General features: G+C 48.0%; 1 protein-coding gene across 2 annotated transcripts in view; it reads left to right on the forward strand.

Moving 5' to 3' along the window:
• The first annotated feature begins 695 nt into the window (after positions 1-695).
• Positions 696-18945, forward strand: part of LOC102654165 (transmembrane protein 132C) — a 47972-nt gene continuing 29722 nt past the window's right edge. The window contains exon 1 of one of the 2 annotated variants that reach the window (XM_006558510.3): positions 696-1749. In XM_006558510.3, the coding sequence (XP_006558573.2) occupies positions 1650-1749 (100 nt within the window). In that variant the 5' untranslated portion in view covers positions 696-1649. The remainder of the gene's footprint in view (positions 1750-18945) is intronic. The other variant, XM_006558511.3, reaches the window with a different exon arrangement.

The raw sequence follows: 18945 nt of genomic DNA on the forward strand, positions 1-18945 counted from the left end.
AAGTTTGAACTTTTGATCTTACGGCCGAGATTTCGTTTATCCTTGCCTCAAATATTTGAATACGTGATCTCATTGTTTTATCGTTGCTCCTCCTCTCGTCGCAACTTTGGAAGGAAGGTGCATTTTTATTTACACGAGGAGATGAAAGTTAACGGTTAATGCATGTATCGACGAATCTCATTCCTCTTTCCACGCGAACGGTACTTCTCCGATAATGCGTTATCAATCGGATCTTTCAGATTCTGGTCAATCGAGTTTCACGCAGCATCATTTACTTTGCCCTTTATCTTATTGCGATACAATTATATTGCATTGACAAGACAACGAATGCATTTTTTTACGAAGAAATTCCTATCGAATTGCTACGAAAATGTTTAGGAACCATGAATGCGATTAGAGACAACGAAGCGCATCGCGAACGAAAGAGAACCGATCCGATCCGATCCGTTTCGCGATATCTTTGTTAAACCGATCAAGAAATAGGTATCCGGTGGCACGATCGCTGTGCGTAGCTTGGAGCTTCGAGTAAAAAAAGAATCGGGGCGAGGAGGAGTCGTGCGCGAAACGAGCGAGTCGGATCGTTTGTTTACTCGTGGAACGCGGCGCGTTGCCGAAGAAATACGACAGGTCTCGAGGCGGAGAGGAGGGTAGAAAAAAGGGTGGGTGAAAAAAGGAAGGGAAAAAAGGAAGAGGAAAGAGAAGGAAGGAAAGGAGAGGAAAGAAGTCCAAGGCCCCCATCGAATGGTTGAATTGGCACGGTTGAAGCGTAGGTATAGCTGCTTGGACGGAGCCGCTCGCGTACGAGCCGAAGTGCGCGCGCAGCCGTACGCTAGGATCAGTCGTACGGTAGTCGTGAGAGGGCAGGCGCCCCCTCCGCATCTCTCCTCGTCTGGTCTGGGCCGCAGAGCGGCGCACCGTGTGTCGAGCCGAGCCGAGCCGAGCCGAGTCGGTCAATACTCCGGGCAACGCGGTGGTGAGAGCACACGACCACGGTCGCCCCGTACTCGTGCACGCCGTCGCTCGGAAGCGGCGACTACGCACTCTCTCTCTCTCTCCTCTCTCCTCGCGGATTCGTGTCGTCTCTCGGCCGATAATCGAACGCGTAATCTTGGTGGCGAGCGTGGATCCGGAAGGGACGCCAGCCGGAGGACCGGGCGCCGATCTATTCTCGCCGTGATCTACCTCCGCCGTGAACGGACGCTCGCGATACGTACACACAAGCGCACACACAAGCGTAACACAGGCACGCAGAGAGGAGGACACGCGTGGCAGGCAGCCGAACGCATCCCATCGCATCTCGTCCCATCCTTGTTTCCCAACGTATATACGCGGTGCCCGGTTGGCAGCGTTCTTCTCTCAGCCTCGAAACGGCCGCGTTCCTCGGCGAGAAACGCAGCAACGATGCCACGAGCCTGCTTCGTGTTCCAGTACGGTTCGTAAGGAAGGAAGGAAGGAAGGACACGAGTGTGGGATCAGGACGCTGGTGACACGGGTCCCGGGTGTTCCATCAACATTCCCGCTTGTGCTCGCTCGTGTTCAAATTATCGCGGACAGTGATATTGTGTGCGACGAATTCCGAAATAGTCGAGGATCGAGGATCGAGACCCGGAATCTCAACATATACGCTCAACTATGAATCCTGGAGCGTGATGGACAAGCTCGAGTACGCGACCACGACCAACTTGCGGCTACGCCTCGCCGGCATGCTCATGGATATGTGGATATTCTTCCTGTTCGTCGCCATTGCCGGTGAGTGTAAAACAATCCTCTTTTCTTATCTCTCGTTTCGCTCGCGTTACGTTACGTTTCGATTCGATTCGACGCAATTTTCAGATTCTCGACCCCCTTGTGCGTGCGTGTATGCGTGCGTGCGTGTGTTCCCGATCGTGTGTATCGATTCGACGAGTGGCTCGCAGCGTGACTTGGTCCGCGTGCTGTCACTCGACGTGTCAATACGCATTACGTATGCACAACAGGCACGTGCGGCACGCTGAGTAAGTGCGTCGTATCTGTGCCATGGTTGAGACTCGATTCATTCAAGAGATCGGAGAGAGGGAGAATCGATGCCACTTTCGTTCTTAAACCGGTGAGCCACGGATATTCCGTTTTTGGACCGATTCAAGGCTCCGATTCGAGCCGAGCGGGGGGGCGGAGGGAGAGGGATCGAGGCAGAGAAGCATGCCGCGTTAAAAAAAATACGAGAAAAATATATTTTATGCACGTTGGGGACAAGAAGAACCGGTATTACGCGTCTTTGTACAATTTAACGTACACAATTTCTCCTTTGTGTTTATCTCTGTTTATATACGCGATTATATACACGCCTGAAGGTTTTTGTTTTTGTTACTATCTGCGACCTCGTGGGGAGCCGTAAGCGCTTCGCCCGTACGACGCAACATTGTCGAACAGTCGATAGAACGAGCCAGATGGTTGAAATTCTTACCGATGGGCGAGGGGATTCGGGGAACTCAGCCTCTTTATCTTGGTCGTTTTCTCTTTATCCTTTTCTTTTCTTCTTATTCCCTCGATCCATCAGTCTCCTCGCTGCGTACTACCTTTCGTTTCGACACGTTCAGGGGAATCCTCTTTTTCCACGTCTCTCTCCCTCTCTCTCTCTCTCTCTCTCTCTTCTCTCCTATCTCGATTAGTTCGTCCTTCTCCCTCGTCGACTCTACTTCGACTCTTTCTTTCTCGCAGCCGGTTTTACTCCGTAATCCGCCCTTCTCGTCCCCTTCTCGTCTCGACTCCTTCCCAGAGTCCGTATCTCTACGCTTCTCCCGGTTCCACCCCGATATACGTATGTATGTATGTATGTATGTACCCTCTTCTATTTCCACGGCAGGGCACCTCGATGCAACCGTGCGTGAGGAACGGCGGAAACCGGGGGGATAACTATCGGCGACTGTGCTCGTCGAATCTCATTTACGATCGTGACGATCCGAGGAGAGGATCGTAAAACCGCTCCTCACGTACTCGATACCCACTTTACCTTGGAGCGTCGCGCCGGTTCGTGTAATTGCTTCGTGCCTCGACCATCGAAATTCTATCGCGATCCTCGATTTCGAAAACGTCTCCTCCATCGAATCGTCTCCTCGTCTCGCTTTCTCTTCTCTCTCTCTCTCTCTCGCTCGTTCGCTCTGTATCCGTAAATGGAAGGGACCCAACTTTTCTGTGTTTGCGCCGAAGCCAGGCGTCGGCTAAAAGCTCTCTCTTTGATACCACCTGCGTCTGATTTAGAGAATTTCACGAGGGGCAAAAAAAAAAAAGAAAAAATCTGTCTGGGATGAAAACTCGGTTCGGGCAACAGCTTCGGATGGAGATTTGCTTTATACACGGGTAGAGGGGAGGGTATATGTTTCGCGATAGTTGGGGCAGAAAAAAATACGGGAATACGATATTTTGGACGTATGCCGCGGATCTTTTCAATGCGCGAAAGGTACACATCTCGTATCATCATCTCGTCCGTCGTTCCTGTTTTCCACGAACGAATTAAAGGGAAAATATGCCGCGTCGAGTGAAAATTAAGCTTTTCAGAAATTGCATCGTTCGGCTCGCGTTCGTTGCATCGAGGTACAAACAGGAGTCCTTTTTTTTAGGGGAATCGATCGAGGCTCGCGAAATCATCGAGCAGCGATCTCGAATACGCGTTTTCTCCCCCCTCCTCTTCATTGGGACGATGTCGAACTCGTTAAAGTGTCGTTCAAGCTCATTTTCAACGCTTGAAAACAAGCTCGACGCGAAGCGTTAAGCGAAATGGTTAATTTCGCTTGCTCTTTCCCTCCCCGATAGTTAGGCGAGAGAGGAAATATCGCGATTCTTTTCAATGGTTTCTCTCGTTACATGAATCACGCTCCTCACAGATAAGCTTCCGTTTCGTCTTGTTTCATAGATATTAGTTTTCATTCATCGAAACGTTCTCGTAACGAATCAATTGCATCGGACTCGATGCCGTATTTCTGCCTCTTGCTCGAGTCAGTCTCAAGATCGTATCGTGCATTATTCATCGTTCAACTAGTATTTAATTGCATTTTATCCGCGTTTATTATTTCTTACCCCTGTACACGCGCGTCCACACAGGTATTCATCTTCCTTCCGTCGTTCATATCCGTTTCATTCATTTCGATTCGAAAACTTGGCGACAATATGCCATATTTGTTCCGTTTTATCTTCGAAGATTAATCCCATTCTAATCGAATCATTCGAATTGCTTAATCCTTGTTTCGAATCTTTTTCTCCTCGTCTTTTTCTTCTCTCGCTTATTTTTGAAAAAATGCGTTATATCTTGGAACATCTCCGCTTGTTTCAGGCCAATTCTTTCCGTTTCATTATACGTACGAGCAATACTTCATACTTGACTCGCTCACGACCCAGGAATTCTCATTACCTTTCCGTGGCACGAGCACATTCATCAGGTGTCAAATAAAATTCTCGCGAGCCTTCCTTACTTAAACTTTAACAAAGATCTACTCGTAGGTACAGGTGGTGCGGGCGACGCTATCCCCGGTTCAGATGAATTAAGGAACGTCCTTCTCGTCGTCGGGGCACGGCGATAAACCGTTATCTTTGTTTCAACCCGTCCACCACCTCGCCCAATCGTCTTCAACTTTCACTTGTGAGACTGAAGTTCGCGACGCTTGCCATCCCTTCGATTCGCTCTCCCGATAGTTTGCCTCCAACTTTGAATAAATAATTCGATACTCCTCCTCTCTTTTTTGCAGAATTCCGCGCGCGTCCAATCCTTTCTTTCAAATTTCTCCGTTTCGAGGATGAGAGAATCAGCGTGAAAAAAAGGGGAGAGCTCGATCGACCGTTGCCTGGTCAGGGTCCCTCTTAAAAATTTCGCGATACGCGATAGGTCGTCCCAGCGAGCGAAGTCGAATTTACGGGGTCTCTGGTGGCAGCTACATCGACCGGTTGTAACGAACTAGAATGAACGAAGGGGGGAAAAAAAAGAGGTGGGTCGGTAGGTAGATAGGTATGGATTGGTATAGGCAAGGCGAGCCAAGGGCTCCTGGCAAACTGAGCGGAAACGGGAGACGACGACCATCGTGACGACCTCTCATCTGGAACTTCGTATCTTCGTTTACAACGAGAAGCAGGTGTTCAAGAAGCGCGTTATCCTCGTGCGTTTCTTTTAATTTCCTTCCTTTTTTCCTTTCATACCGCAACTTTTTTTAACAGCTGTTTCGAAACTCGACCCGAGATTTACCGATTTTTCCTCCACTTTTCCTTTTATCCACAGGTTTTTATAAAGAAGGGATAAACGCTCGTTTCGTTATTCGAAGGAAGGAAGAGAAGGAATGTTGCGTGCATTGGAGCGAGCCGTTGCCCCACCACGCTTGGAAACCCTTTTGAATCGGCGGCGGTTTGCTCGGTGAAATCGAGGATATCTGGGCGGACGTGGGAGGAAAGAGTCGAAAGTCAAATATAATAGCTAAAGGCTCTCTCTGCCTTTTCCGCTTTATTTGAAATCGATCTCTCGGCCACTCGAGATATCCGTATCCGATTCGACGAGCGCGAATCCTCCGTTAGTAGTCGAACGCTTTTTCCTCCTCGTGCTTGTCGTATAAACGTTTCGTGGATTTCACACGGTCATCGCGAGCAAGCTATTCACAAAGCTCCCTCCTCCCTCCCTTATCGACCATCTAAAACACGTTTGATCTCGTATCCGCGCCTCCCCTAATCGAATTAACTCCTGTATCGTGCCCTGCCTCCTGTTTACTTTATCGATTCCCATTTTCTCGTATCGCGTGCGAGGACACAGAGACTCTTTCCTCCGGAACGGAAGCACGCGATCGTGATTTTCGTGAAACTTGATGGCAGCCGCGCAAGCGATGATTAATGGAGGAGGAGGAGAAGGAGGAAGGGTAAGAGAAATTTTAAAGGAATTTTAAAGGGATTCGTCGAGAGTCCAGTTTTTTCTTTATCGTTGATTAAAAAATCGCCATGAAATTATTTTCGATGGGCTGCGACATCCGTGCATTGGGGAAGGATTTTTTTGTTTATTTATTTATTCCTTTCCAGGCAAAGCAGTGCCGATGTTTCGAATAGAAACGTGGTCCCGCTCGGAATTCAGAAAGACGAAAGAATGCATTTCCCCGTGTCTGCGATGCGACGGCTGTGAAATTGCACCGATGCGCTACGCTTTCGTCCGCATAGAAGAGCACGTACTTCCCCCGCGAAATTCTTGTGCGGAGGTACGGCGCAGTTTCGCCACCCCCAACCTCCTCGAGCACCCTCCTAGAAACCTCTAAGCCCTGCAACCCACTCGTACCACCCTTCTCCTCTCTCTTATTCTCTGCCCTCTCTCATTCTATACACGTAGCCGAAACGGGGGTAGTTCGCACAACGGTGATACAACGTTTCATTACGCTCGGATCAGTTTAATTTCGGTAAATGCAATTCGGATCGAGTCGATCAAACTTGTTCGACGGACAAACGGTTTTTCTTTCTTTTTAATCGCGATTCACGTCGATTTTGTTGCCAATTTCGATGCGTAAAGATACGAAAGAAATTAGGGTATCGTTTTGGACATAAAGCATAGGGAAATATAGAATAAGAGAGGGAGAGGGAGCGGAAGGGAAATGAGCGCGTCGCGGTGGTATTTGAAAATAAATCGATCGGCCGGTTGTTATGGTTACCGCTATAGTTATATATTTCCTTGAATATATCCGTGCCAGATTGAAAATACTTATTCGACGACGTTCGAAGGAGGGGGAGGAGGGCTATTGAAATTAAGAGCGTCCGCGTTAAAATAGACTCCTCGTTGGGGGGGAAGAGAGGAGAAGGTTTTCTGGTTTGCGGTTTACCAGGGGCTCTCTAAAAGACACATTGAATTCTATTTGTTCGCCCGCCGACGCCGACGAGTTTGTGCTTCTTGGCTCACAAAGGATCAGCTCGGGGAGAATATAGGTCGAGCGCTGGGGGCGACTTAGGGAGAGGGGGGGCGTCATTCCGACGATGCCTCGTTCCATTCAAATGCATACACTTTTGCCCCGAGACTTAGGTTAAAGGCGTCTTATGCCACCGGAATCGATCGCGTTTGACGCCACCCCCGCCTCCCCTGTTATGTACGCACCGCTGTACAGGCCTGTGTACGAAATGAATCTGGGTCGCTGCGGATACCCACCGATCGAGGGGGAGGAGAGGATACTTTGTTATCGATGAAAAGAAGAAAAAGAAAAGAAAGGAAGAAAGAGAAAGGAGAGGGAGGAATTTAGGAGCGCGATAATTCCTCCCTCGATCGAACCCTTTCCTCCTCAAAAAATCTTTGTCTCGTTGTTACCTCGAGTAGTAGTCGAATTTGCGCGAATCCTTGGCGAAATCCTTGGCGTCGTGAAAGTTAAGCCCGGCACAACCGATCCTCCAAGGGATAGATTCTCTCCCCTCCCTCCTCGTTCGCGTAAAGGGGATTTTCGAAATCGGCTTGTTGGTTTAGCTAACCAACGAATCTCGTCGGATCGTCTCGGCACGGAAAGTCTCGAGCAACGTTAAATCCGCTGCAACCAGATACCGTGCATCATAGCTCTCGTGAACGTTATCGAGCCAACTAAGCGAGTCGAGCCACTTTGAATCGTAAAGTTTCCGCAAAGTTTCTTGCCTCACTTTGTTGCCTCCCCGTCCATCCCCTTCCGACGAATCGAAGTTCGCGTTCCTCGACACGATGACCAACACGGAGGGGAAGAGGAGGGATTAATCCGGAAATTCTACCCGCCAGAATTTTCCTATCGCGGAATTTCAAAATCCCCCCTCTCCTCGCTTTTCAACGAGTTTACATCCCGCTGTCCGACCATGCGCGTCGGGGAAAATCTGATTTCAACCAGCGACGATGATATCTTTCCGCGGTTTCGTCGTTGATAGAACCTATCGAGTCCATCCGCTCGATTCCGTTCCATTGGATTTCACAAGCGAAAACTCGAGACCCGCCGATACACTGTAATAATAATAACGCGATATTAAATTGGAGCGGCGTGCATTAACCGTTGCAGTTATGCGGCACCATAGATACAGCTGCCGATATCTCGGTGTTCGTGGTTAAACGTTACGCCAGATACACGCTTTCCTACGGTTCCGCTCGGTTTCCTTGCCGCGCTCCAACTTTTTCCCGCGCGGAATTTCAAAACGATCGGTCACCGTGTCGCGAATTCCGTTCGTTTCGCACCGGCGTCGTTTTACACCGATTGTGGGGGGACGGCGTTAACAGCGTCACGCTTCGTAATACTCGGATTTCATCGCGTTCGTTCCCCCTCTCTCTCTCTTTTTTAATAAAAAAACGTGAATGTGCGATTCGAGGCGGATGGAATCGGTTGACGGTTTTGATCTCGCCGATTCCGTGCCAGCGTTAACGACACCCCACGATCGACGAGCTCTCTCTCTCTTTCTCCTGGTAACCGAGTTTACCCCGGTGATACGAATTACAGACTCCATAGACGTGCACGGCCTGTATATTATCTCGTTACCCGAACTTGCACGTTAACTCCCTGCGAGGCGAGACAACGGTCCTCCTCCTATCGGAATTATCCCGCATCGAGTTTGTCTTTTAACCGAGCCCAATTTCGCTCCATCAATTTTCCATCCCCTTGTCTTAAATTGAACCCTTGCTTCGTCTTCCTAGGAGAATATAGGAGAGAATGTAACGCTCGCGTGCACGTGTGTATTATACGGCCTATGGCTGGTTCAGGTCGGACGAGCCTGTTAAACGGTTCGATCGGTTCCCCCCTAATTAATGGGTATATTAATTAATAATAACAACGCGGAGGACAGAGGGGTGTAACTCAATTAGGCGGGGTAATAGGGCGCATCTTGTAACACCGCGTGCATTACCTTGTTATCGGTGCCCTCCAAGTCGCCAATGTTGTCGAGACGGGACATGCATGTGCAAACTTGCGCAACCCCCTCTTTCTTCTTCCTCCGCTCTCTGTCTCTCTCCTCCCTAGCGACTTCCATCGCTAAAACTCGTTGGAGAGATGGATTCGAACGAGCGAGGCTCGCTTCCTTCTCTTTCTCCTTTTTCTTTCGATTGACTGTCCCGGCGGAACCAACCCTCGTTCGCAATTTCAATCGCGAAACTTGATCGCGGATCAAACTTGGGGGAATTTGCCCATCTTGCTCGAGGAGAAGTTGGCGCCGCACGCTTGGGAATATACGGGGAGGGTGATTCGAACTGTGCTCGTCGGTTCGAGCGGAAAACCTGTACTCGTGCGTTTCGAGGATAAGGGAAGAAGGGAAACGTGGTACGATCGGTATATATCCTTTGGATAATGCGGACGGGAATAATAAGTCGAGGCTAGTTTTCCCTCTCTCCGGCGGATTAGTCGAAGCCACGTATTCTTTCGCGCCTGGTGGACTCTACTGCGCGTAGAACGATCGATCGAGGGTGGTAAAGGATCTAGTCGGTGTGCAACGGTCGTTTGCATATAGTAAATGCAACGACGTGATCGTTACTCGCCATTGTACGCAATGGCGTCGCAAGGGATAGTGGAATAGGAAATAGAAATTTATCAGATTAGAAAACGCGTTGAATTTCGCCGATTGATAGTGCCCTTTTCGCAGGCCTCTGACCTTTTCCTTCCCTCCTCTCGTTCCCTCTCCCTCTTCTCCAACGAGACAAAAGGAACCGAGTAGCGGCTGCGTAATTATTCTTTTTTTTACGACCCGTTTTATTGGGCGATCGCGCGTCAAAGAAAGTCCCCGCGTCGGGTTAAAGTAACGTGGAGGCGAGCAACGCGGTGATAAGAGCAGAGGTGAGCGGAGGGAAACGGCGACAGGTCGTCCTCGTCGTCGTCGTCGTCGTCGTCGTGTCGCGAGTTCCGTGGCACACTCGAGACGAGACCGCCGCCGACTCGCAGTCGGCCTCGCGAACAGGGTCGGCGGGAGCGAGCGCCGACGGCGGTCCACTCAGACCGCCACTTCTCTCCTCTTTTCAACCCCACCCCCATCCCCCTACGCTCTTTTCCTCTCCAACCTTTCCTCGCGAGAGATACTCGACGATCACGCGCGATTATATTGTAAAATGTTCGTTTTGCGCACTTTTTTCTTTTCTTTTCGAAAACTCGATTCGCGCGTGAAAAAGGAAAGGAAGATTGGAACGAGATGTTCGGTTAATCTCGATTGTATCGTTGTTGCCTTTTCGTTGCGAGAGAGAAGAAAAAGGAAGAAGAGAGAGAAGACAGGAAGAGAAAAGAAAGAAGAGAGTTCGAAAATGCGGTGGATCGATATTACGTGGAATTTTTTAATTAGAGAATACATCTAATCTAAGGGGACAGGGTCTCCCCTCCCTCTCTCCCCTCGATTGAAAATGCCCCGCGTTCGAATTCCAAGGGAGGAAACTTTTTTAATATGCCTGGCAAGGCTTTTTTCGGGCGGCATTCGAACGAAAAGCGAATTCGAAGAGCGTGGTGGTTAGGTTAAGCTCTCGATGTGTGATGAAAAGGCTTGGAGGGGGGAGTCGTTATCACAGTTTGGCGAAAACTCGGAAGCTTGTTCCCTTAATACGGCGGATCGTATTAAAATTTTACGGGGGCATGGCGTACGCGCGGGACACGTTTGCAGAAATGTAACCTTGCAGGTATTATTTGTTAAAGCGCGCAAAGCCGCATCGTTGAACCGTTTCGAAGTTGCGGGAAATGCATAATGCAACGCCGTCGCGAAACTGCGCGGCAAAAGTGGGGAGAGGCATCGCCGAGCCCGTGAACTGTGAAAGGGAGGGGTCGTTTCCAAAGGAGGGTCAAAATCTCTCTTTCGATTCGAGGGAAACGAGAAGCTACGAGGCCGTAACAAGGGCTTCGCCGTTCGCCACCCTTCGATTCGATCGATCCCCCGTTGAATAAGGTTGCGGCCTGTATAGATTTCCCTCCCCATTATGGGTGAAAACATGTTGCTCTCAAGAAATTACACCCCCTACGTGTCTCGAATCCATTTCGAAATTTCCAACTCCTCGAACAAAGCAACGATTTATGATCGAAGTTGAAAAGTCCTGAAAATCGTTGGGGATTCCTCCTCGCCTTGCAATCTTCTCCTCCATCTCTCTCTCTCTCTCTACAGTTGTGTTTTTCTTTTTTTCCTTTCTTTCCCTCGTCCGAAACTTTTCCCCGAAGCGAAGGCCAAGATCCATTTAATTTCCAGTTTACGCGAGCGAACAAACCCGCGTACTTTTATCTCGCTTTAACGAGCCCCCTCTTTACAATTACCATTCGAAAGGAAAATGGTCGGGATAGAAGAGAGAAAAGGAGAGAGAGAGATTCGCGCGTACGAATCGATACTTAACATCCCCCTCGTCGACGAACTAGAGAGTTTATTAATTGGAAAAGAGGGGCGCACAACTGGCGGCTTTTCCACCAAAAAAGAGAAGCGAGGAAGAGACAGAAAGAAAAACAGGACCTGTATTTCAATCTTCCTCCCAGATACTTTTTCACACCTGCCTCCCTCTCCCCCTTTCTTTCATCGCGAATATACGACAACAAGTCGGATGCATAAACATTGCCGGAATCTTGGGAACACGGAAGCCACGAATCTAGTGCACGATTGCTTGCATACCGAAAGCGCGTGCATGCGAATATTCACGCGGCGGGGATACGTGCATACATACGTATCCTGGAAGCGTGTTGTGGGGTCAAAGCGCGGGGAGGGGAAGAGGAAGAACGACTTGGAGGAGGAGGGAAGAAGGATGAAACGAAGGAGAGGAGAGGAGGAACGGTCGCGTGTGGAAAGAATAAACGCAACAACGACAGAACGTGCCGTTCTCCGGATTTTACGATGCAACGGTACCGTACGAACGCAGCACGTTGGAAGCGGCTTGAGTCGGCTAGCTTCCCGGTTATTCGATAATTGAATGGCACGGCGGGATCGGTGCGGATTCACAAGTCCCCGCGGGTGCTTTAATTTCCCGGTTTTCAAGCGCAGGGATCGATAATGAATAGAAACGGTGAAATCGACTCGAGTCGGAATAAACGGTGAATCGCGAGCTACCTATATTAGCGGCACCGTTACGCCGAGATCTTTAGGATCGATCTCTCGGATGGGAAACGAATGAGAAACATGGAGGTGAATTTCACTCGTGGATTCGAGAGGGAGAGAGAGAGAGAGAGAGAGAGTAATGGTAGTAGTAGTAGTATAGTTAAATTAGTTTCATTGGAATTGCTGTACTTTTATGACACGTTACGGCCTCTAAAGAATTATTATACGACGCTTCTCTTATTCTCGAACAATCAATTATTCCGCGATATCTGCGCTCTACGGTACTTTGGGGATAGTTCAACTTTCTTTCTCTCTCTTCTTCTTTCTTCCCTCCTTCGAGCAAAAGTACATACGCGGTGAATGAGAAACGAGAATCGCGACAGAAGGTTCCTATGATTATTCGCGTCATTTAATGCCTTGATAATTGCTTCTCCGCCATTGCTTCTCTCCGCGAGTATCGATGTATATATACACACACGTACGTCAAGTGTGCGGCCTATATGCGGTAGATTATTACAAGCGTACGTGTCATCGTGCGGTGTCGTCACCGTGTTCTTGATTCTCCTGTTCCAGTTTTCATTTGCCATACGTATATATATATATATATACATATATTCGTACATTTGCACATTGAACGCGACATCTGTTCAATATCTGCCTCCTCCATCCCCCTTCCTTCTCCTCGAGATCCGCCTCTCGCTTCCCTTTCTTCGACATCCGTTTATTTTCTCCCTTCCATCCGATTCGATAATTCAGACGGACGTGACCTCGGATTTTAACTAAACGCGTCGGATCCACAACACCTCTTCTTCTCCTTCCCAAAAATGTCACGTCTGATCTACGGCTCTCTCCGTTCCTTTTTAAACCGCGATATATTAATATAAACCGTTTCACTCGGAAATAAATTTCTCGGGCATCGACTTTCCGAAACTTGTTCTTCTTCTCGGGGGTTAATTTAAACTTGTCGGAGAAGTCGGTGAAATTAATCGTATATATATATATATATATATTTTCCGGTGGGGGAAGGGATAGACGAAGCTCGGTTTAGTCTCTTTCAACTTTGTCCAATTAACTTTCCCGCGAGAAGGAGAGCCTTCTCTTTTTCTTCCGTTATACCTCGCCCCCTCCCCTCTCGTTATGAATACTTGATTCGCCTCGAGTGTTCAGCATTCAGGCCGGAAAAACAAATATCCGGCCGTAAAGTCTGCGCTCCTCCTCCTCTTTCTCGTATTTCGATGGTGGATAGTCCACCAGAAGCTTGCTAGAGAACTCCATTTCTCCAGATATATATATACATACAGTCGGAGGACACGATCATTCCGCATTCCGTGCATCGGACGGATTAAGTTTGTGCACGAGCGAAACGGACTGCGGTTTCTTAAATTGCGCTGATCCAGAGCCCTCGTGCTGTTTCCTCTCCGGCGAAGAAAGATCTTTTTCCCCCTCATTTTCCCCCATCGAACCCCCTTTTTCTACGTGTTCACGTGCCTTTTACGGGGATGGTTGGAACGTTGGCTTTTCATGGAGGAACGCGGCCGCATGCGGGGAATTAGATCGAGCCGCAAACGAGGCCTCGTTAAGGTCTGGTCACTCTGGTTGAAGGCGCGTGTAAACAGGCAACTTAGCTCGAATGCAAAACCGAATGCGTTTAGATATTACGAGGATAACGAGGAGGGTTTAAATATCTTTGGAGGAGCGAGGTGGCGATAAATCTGGATTCGTACGGATTATTCGTTCCGGCTTTTGACGTTTGTAATTTGCACTTTTGCCGATATAGCTCGGTATATATATATATAGAGCGGATTAATCGGCGCCGATAACGAGAGAGTAATAATCGGATGGGTATTTCCGATTATAATTAGCTAACGTTTATTAATGTGATAAAGTGTTGGATAATCGCGCGGATTATTAATCCCGGAATACGACGATTAATTAGACACTCGTTAAATGTAGATTTTTAGATCGATTTTTAGATACTGTATCCTTCTCTTTCTTTCCTTTTCGCGAGAAATGTTAGAATTTCGAAGTTCGCAAGCCCTGTTTGGCGAGCGTTATCAGTCGAATGCCTCCGTGCCCTGGAAATTAAATCAGACCTCGACAAGACCTCGTTAAGACCTTCCCTCTGCTTATGCTCGTTGCACGCGCACAACCCATTCAAATACATATTACATTACTCTTTTATATTAGATCGGTGCCACGGGGGCTGGCTGGGTACGCGGAAACGTGTCGCCTCCAGAGAGGCGAAATGTTTCCAGCGACAAAGAGCCACGAATACGTTTCGAGCGCGACACTTTTTTTTCCCCGCCGACGTCTTTCACGATTTCCATGATTTCTTTCCACCGTTAACGCGGCCACGGAGAGACACACTCTACACGCGATCTAATTAAATCATATTCCTTGGCAAGATCGAATAGGAGAGAAAAATTCCGTAATAATTCCGTGATAATTCCGTGATAATTTCGGGAAGAGAATCGTAATTAAAAGGATGGAGGGGAAATGCGAGGAAAATTCATCGCGCATTCCTCTGTTCCGTGAACGGCAGCTCCGTGAAATCGATTAGGATCGCGCCAACGACACGAGTTGTTGACATTAAATTAGTTTGCCAAGAATTCGCCAATGGGATGGATCGCAGCCCGCTTCCAAAAATACTCGCAGCAATTTATAAACGCAACGCGATGCAAGGGAAATGCAAGGGTAATGGCGGCCGATAAGAGCGGATAACTTTTGTTATAACGAATGTTCGCCCATATTTCCCCTCCATTATCGCTCCGTCATTCCTTTCCACGATCCCGCCACGTTACATTCTCCCCCCCCATCGTCTCGCACAATGGAAAGATATTTTTATTCCACTTCTATTCTCTCCTACGAGTTTCTGCGAGTCACGTCCGTCACCACCCTCTAATAAAACTCGTCCACATATTAGCCGGATGATTGCGAACTCTTCGCCAAAAGATTGTCGGATACACGGATTAAATCAAGCTCGGTATCTTCTCGTTGAAATTAGAATCCGATTTTTTTGATTCGAGATCTCTTTCTCTCTCGGTGATAAACTTGGAAACGGCAGGACTTTCGACTCGAGACGGTCAAATCGTGGAGGGAAAAAATGTATAACAGAGAGCGTACAGTATATTTTTAAACCTAGTTTGCGGGAGAAGTTAAAAAAAGCGATTCTTGGGAAAGTTTCTCCTTTTCTATTTCTCTCTGTCGGATAAAGGGTGGCTTCTGTAGTAAAGAAAAGGGTTTCGCGATTCTCCCCGGGACTCGTACAACTTGATCCGGTGTTGAATGGGACGCTGTCTCGAAGTTGGTTAGAAAAGTACTACGTACGTATGCACGTACGCCTCTGCCTGTGTAGACACAGCACGCGCGTGTATAGGCGCTTCCGCGTTGGACAAAATATTTCCGCTTAAAACGCTTTACTTCTTCCTCCTCCCCCCTCGACTGTTAGCTCGCATCTGTTGCGTTCGTGTTGGAGCGAATAAATTGCGAATCCGGTATTGATTTTGCGCGCTCGACCTCCGAAAGAGGAAGGCAAAAGCGATGACGAGAATAAAACGAGACCTCCGCTTTATTAATCGGTTTACTTTTTTTCGGAAGAGAAAGGGAAAAATAAAAATTCACATTCATTCCTTCTGCTCGATCGATCGTGTTAAAAGTATTACCATTGACCCTTCGACGGTTTAACCCTTCACCGTTGATTTCCTCGAGAATCTTTCCTCGTCAATCTGGAAAAAGAAAGTAGAAGATTGAAACGAATCTCGAGTATCGCCGAGTAACCGTGTTTGAAATCGCGACTTTCTTCTCGTGGGCGGGACACGGACAAGAAGAAACCACGTCCTCCTCGATCGTGTTTTCGAACGCCGCGCCAGCAAGAAAGGAGAAGAGGTGATAATGGAACGCGAGGAATCGGGAAAGATGGTACTCGACCCCGAAAGAGAGAGGAAACCTCTCTCTCTCTACTCCTCTTTCTAAGTAACTCGAAGAAAGGGAGTTGTAACCCGCGACGTGATGTAACCCGCGCCGGGAGAGCACGGATTCGCTGAATCGGCAGGAGGGAAATTTCTCGTCGCTTGGTGGCTGACGAGGAGGAAGTTGGATCGTCAGCATCTTGTTGACAATCTCTACCTCTCTCTCCACCACCTCCTCCTTCCTGTGAAATGAAACACACGTTGTTTCGCAAGGAACGCGATCCATGGGAAGGGGTTGGAAAGATCGAATCGACCACCAGAGTCTGCCATAAAGAGTTTCCCTATATAGCGATGCTGATGAAGCGTCTGCCCGTCAATTGGACGCAATTTCGGCACCAATTAGCGGAGTTACCGCCACCGCGCTTTTATTTCCACCCCTCCCGTCTCCGTGAAGCTTCGTTAGATTCATTCTTTCCTCTCCTCTTGGTAGCTTCGAATTTCCTAATGATAGTTCCGTGTATACTCTCCCTCTTCGTCTCAGAGTACGCTAATCACGATTAATTGGAGGGAGGGGAGAGAAAAAAGGGATGTTTGTTGAATTTCGACGATACGGTATTTTAACTTGAAGACGTCAGGTGGAGAGGAGGGGAAGAAGCGGTTGTAGAAATCGTTGCCTCGATCTCTTATTTCCATATTTATTTCACATCATCGTTTTAGTTAGAATTAAATTAATTCCGAGTTAAGTTACATTGTGGCGATCGGAGCGTGCATCGGCGATGATGATAAATTGCATTCAGAGAGCGCTGTTAATAACAGCGAGTTGTGCGATTCACTTTTTATTTATTTAAAAAAATTGCAACCACTTCGGTGGAAACTTAGGATTAGAATAATTCTCTATCGAGTTAAAATTCCTTCTAACGTATATCATCCTCTATGCATTCGATTTCGTGCCTTTGTAACCTCGATGTTTCGAAAGGGGGGAGGGGGATGCAGATGTATTTCGAGGGAAATACACGCATCATGTATGTTTCGGTTATATCGAATTCATCGCGATGGAATCGATCGGATAGGATGGGAAAACACGCGAATAAAATGGTATTATGGCTCGCTTTCCCGATTTAATTGGAATTAAATTTTTTACGCGACGACCGCACACGAGCCGGCATACGTTATTTCATTGCAGAAAAATCGGCCGACGCTTTTCATACTTGCTTTTTAATACTCCCTCCCTACGTCACTCCTACGGGAGGCGACTCCATAACTTTGTGTCGCTTTAATATCGTTTAATACGGGGCCCACCCCGTATTTTCGCGCTCCTACTTACGCAGATATCGTGCGCCCGTAATGAAAATGCCTGGCGATCCGCGTGGTGATTAACGAAAATAAATCGTGGCTCCCGTTTTAGAGCCAAGGAAGAGGAGGAGGAGAGACGAGATGACCGCCGATATATATTTCGCTCCTCCTTTTTTTTGTTAAAACGGGGACAAACGATGGTTATATCAATTCGCGATTCTGCGAATTCTGGGGGAAATCCTCTCATTGTCCGCCTCGATGGTGCGTCTTGGCTCGATCAACAACGATCGTCGATGCTCGCTTCAAATTGTTCGAAGGAAACGGGGGAAGGAGGGTGGTTTAAGGGAGGTGGGTGAAGTCCACCACGACTCGGAAGAAAATTGATCGACCAATTAACCGGAATCGGGCCACTCCTCCTCCTCTTTTTTATCGGATTATCGAAAGGATGAGCCAAAGGTCGTTGACTCCTCCATCCCCTTCCGATTTACCGTATTCCCGTTTCCGTTAGGAAATAATCAGAAACAGAGAGAGAGAGAGAGAGAGAGACAAAGAGACGAGGAGGAGGAGGAGGAGGAGGACGACGACGACGAGGCTTGAAATCGCATCGATCGCGCCACGCGACTGAATAACCTGCATTTGCCAACCCGATGTGTCAACTTCGGCGTAAAACGATCGTTCGACCGTTATAAGCCGGCACGGTCGGAGCCGCGCTCTTGTCCGCTCCGCTGGAACCGATGATCGATCATAGTTTCCAGCCCCGTCTCGCTGTCGTTTCTTGTAATAATAAAGCGTGCACGCGCGGTATCGGGGCATGGAGAAAGTTCGACCCGCATTCTTGGCCGAGCAATCGAGATTGGACCGCGATACGAGCGATACGAATTGGATACGGATAATTCGCGGATTCTTGCGTACATCGAAAGAAATATTTCTCTTAAAATACAAATAATATATATAAATTCTTTTGGAAACGGATCGATTATCTCTCTCGAGTCGTAATTTTCCTCTGCTCTGATGTATTTTTTTACGTACGTGAAGAGGATCTACACATGTTTCTTTCTTTCGTTTCCTTTGTATCGCGTATTCCCGTTATCGATCGACGCGTTGCAACACGCTGAACCGTGGAGGAGGAATTATTTATTAAATGGAGAGAGATTAGAAGAAGGTTTGACACGTTTTTCTTCGCATTGGATAAATACATTGGATAAAATTCAAAACAGATACGTGGCGCCGGTCGGATAAGTACGTATTTGATTACCGTGTTAATCTAAGAGCATTAATCCCCACCGTTGAATATTATCTGTGTCGTAACGAGGCGAGTATAAATTTAACGCTTGTCCCTCTCTTATCTAGGAAGTTTTATTGCGAATCGATATCGATACCGTCGCGCTTCGGGATTCTTGCATCGTCAAAGCGCGATTTTTTTTTTCCCTTTCCTTTTTTTCTCTCCCGATAAAAAGAGAAGCACGTCAAGGAGATGGTACAATATTTCCCGATTTCACGATGGATAAAGCATATCCATCGGTTTATCCATTATTTCCACACGGTGGAAGTCGGGAGTCCGCCTTCCGATCCGATTTTTAAACCTTTCTTCCCCATCCTTTCTCTTATTGTTATCGTTTCCCGGCTTTATTGGCTCTTGAAATTAAACTTCGAAATTGCGACCGAGTTCAGCCGCGGCCGAGTTATTATCGCTGGCTCGTCGAGCGCTCCCTTTGCTCGTTTTCTGCATCCTCCCTGTGTAGCGTGTGTAAAATTGATCGATGACATCGTCCTCCACTGTCCCCGTCAT

This window comes from Apis mellifera, linkage group LG13, assembly GCF_003254395.2.
Source record: "Apis mellifera strain DH4 linkage group LG13, Amel_HAv3.1, whole genome shotgun sequence".
Classification (NCBI taxonomy): domain Eukaryota; kingdom Metazoa; phylum Arthropoda; class Insecta; order Hymenoptera; family Apidae; genus Apis; species Apis mellifera.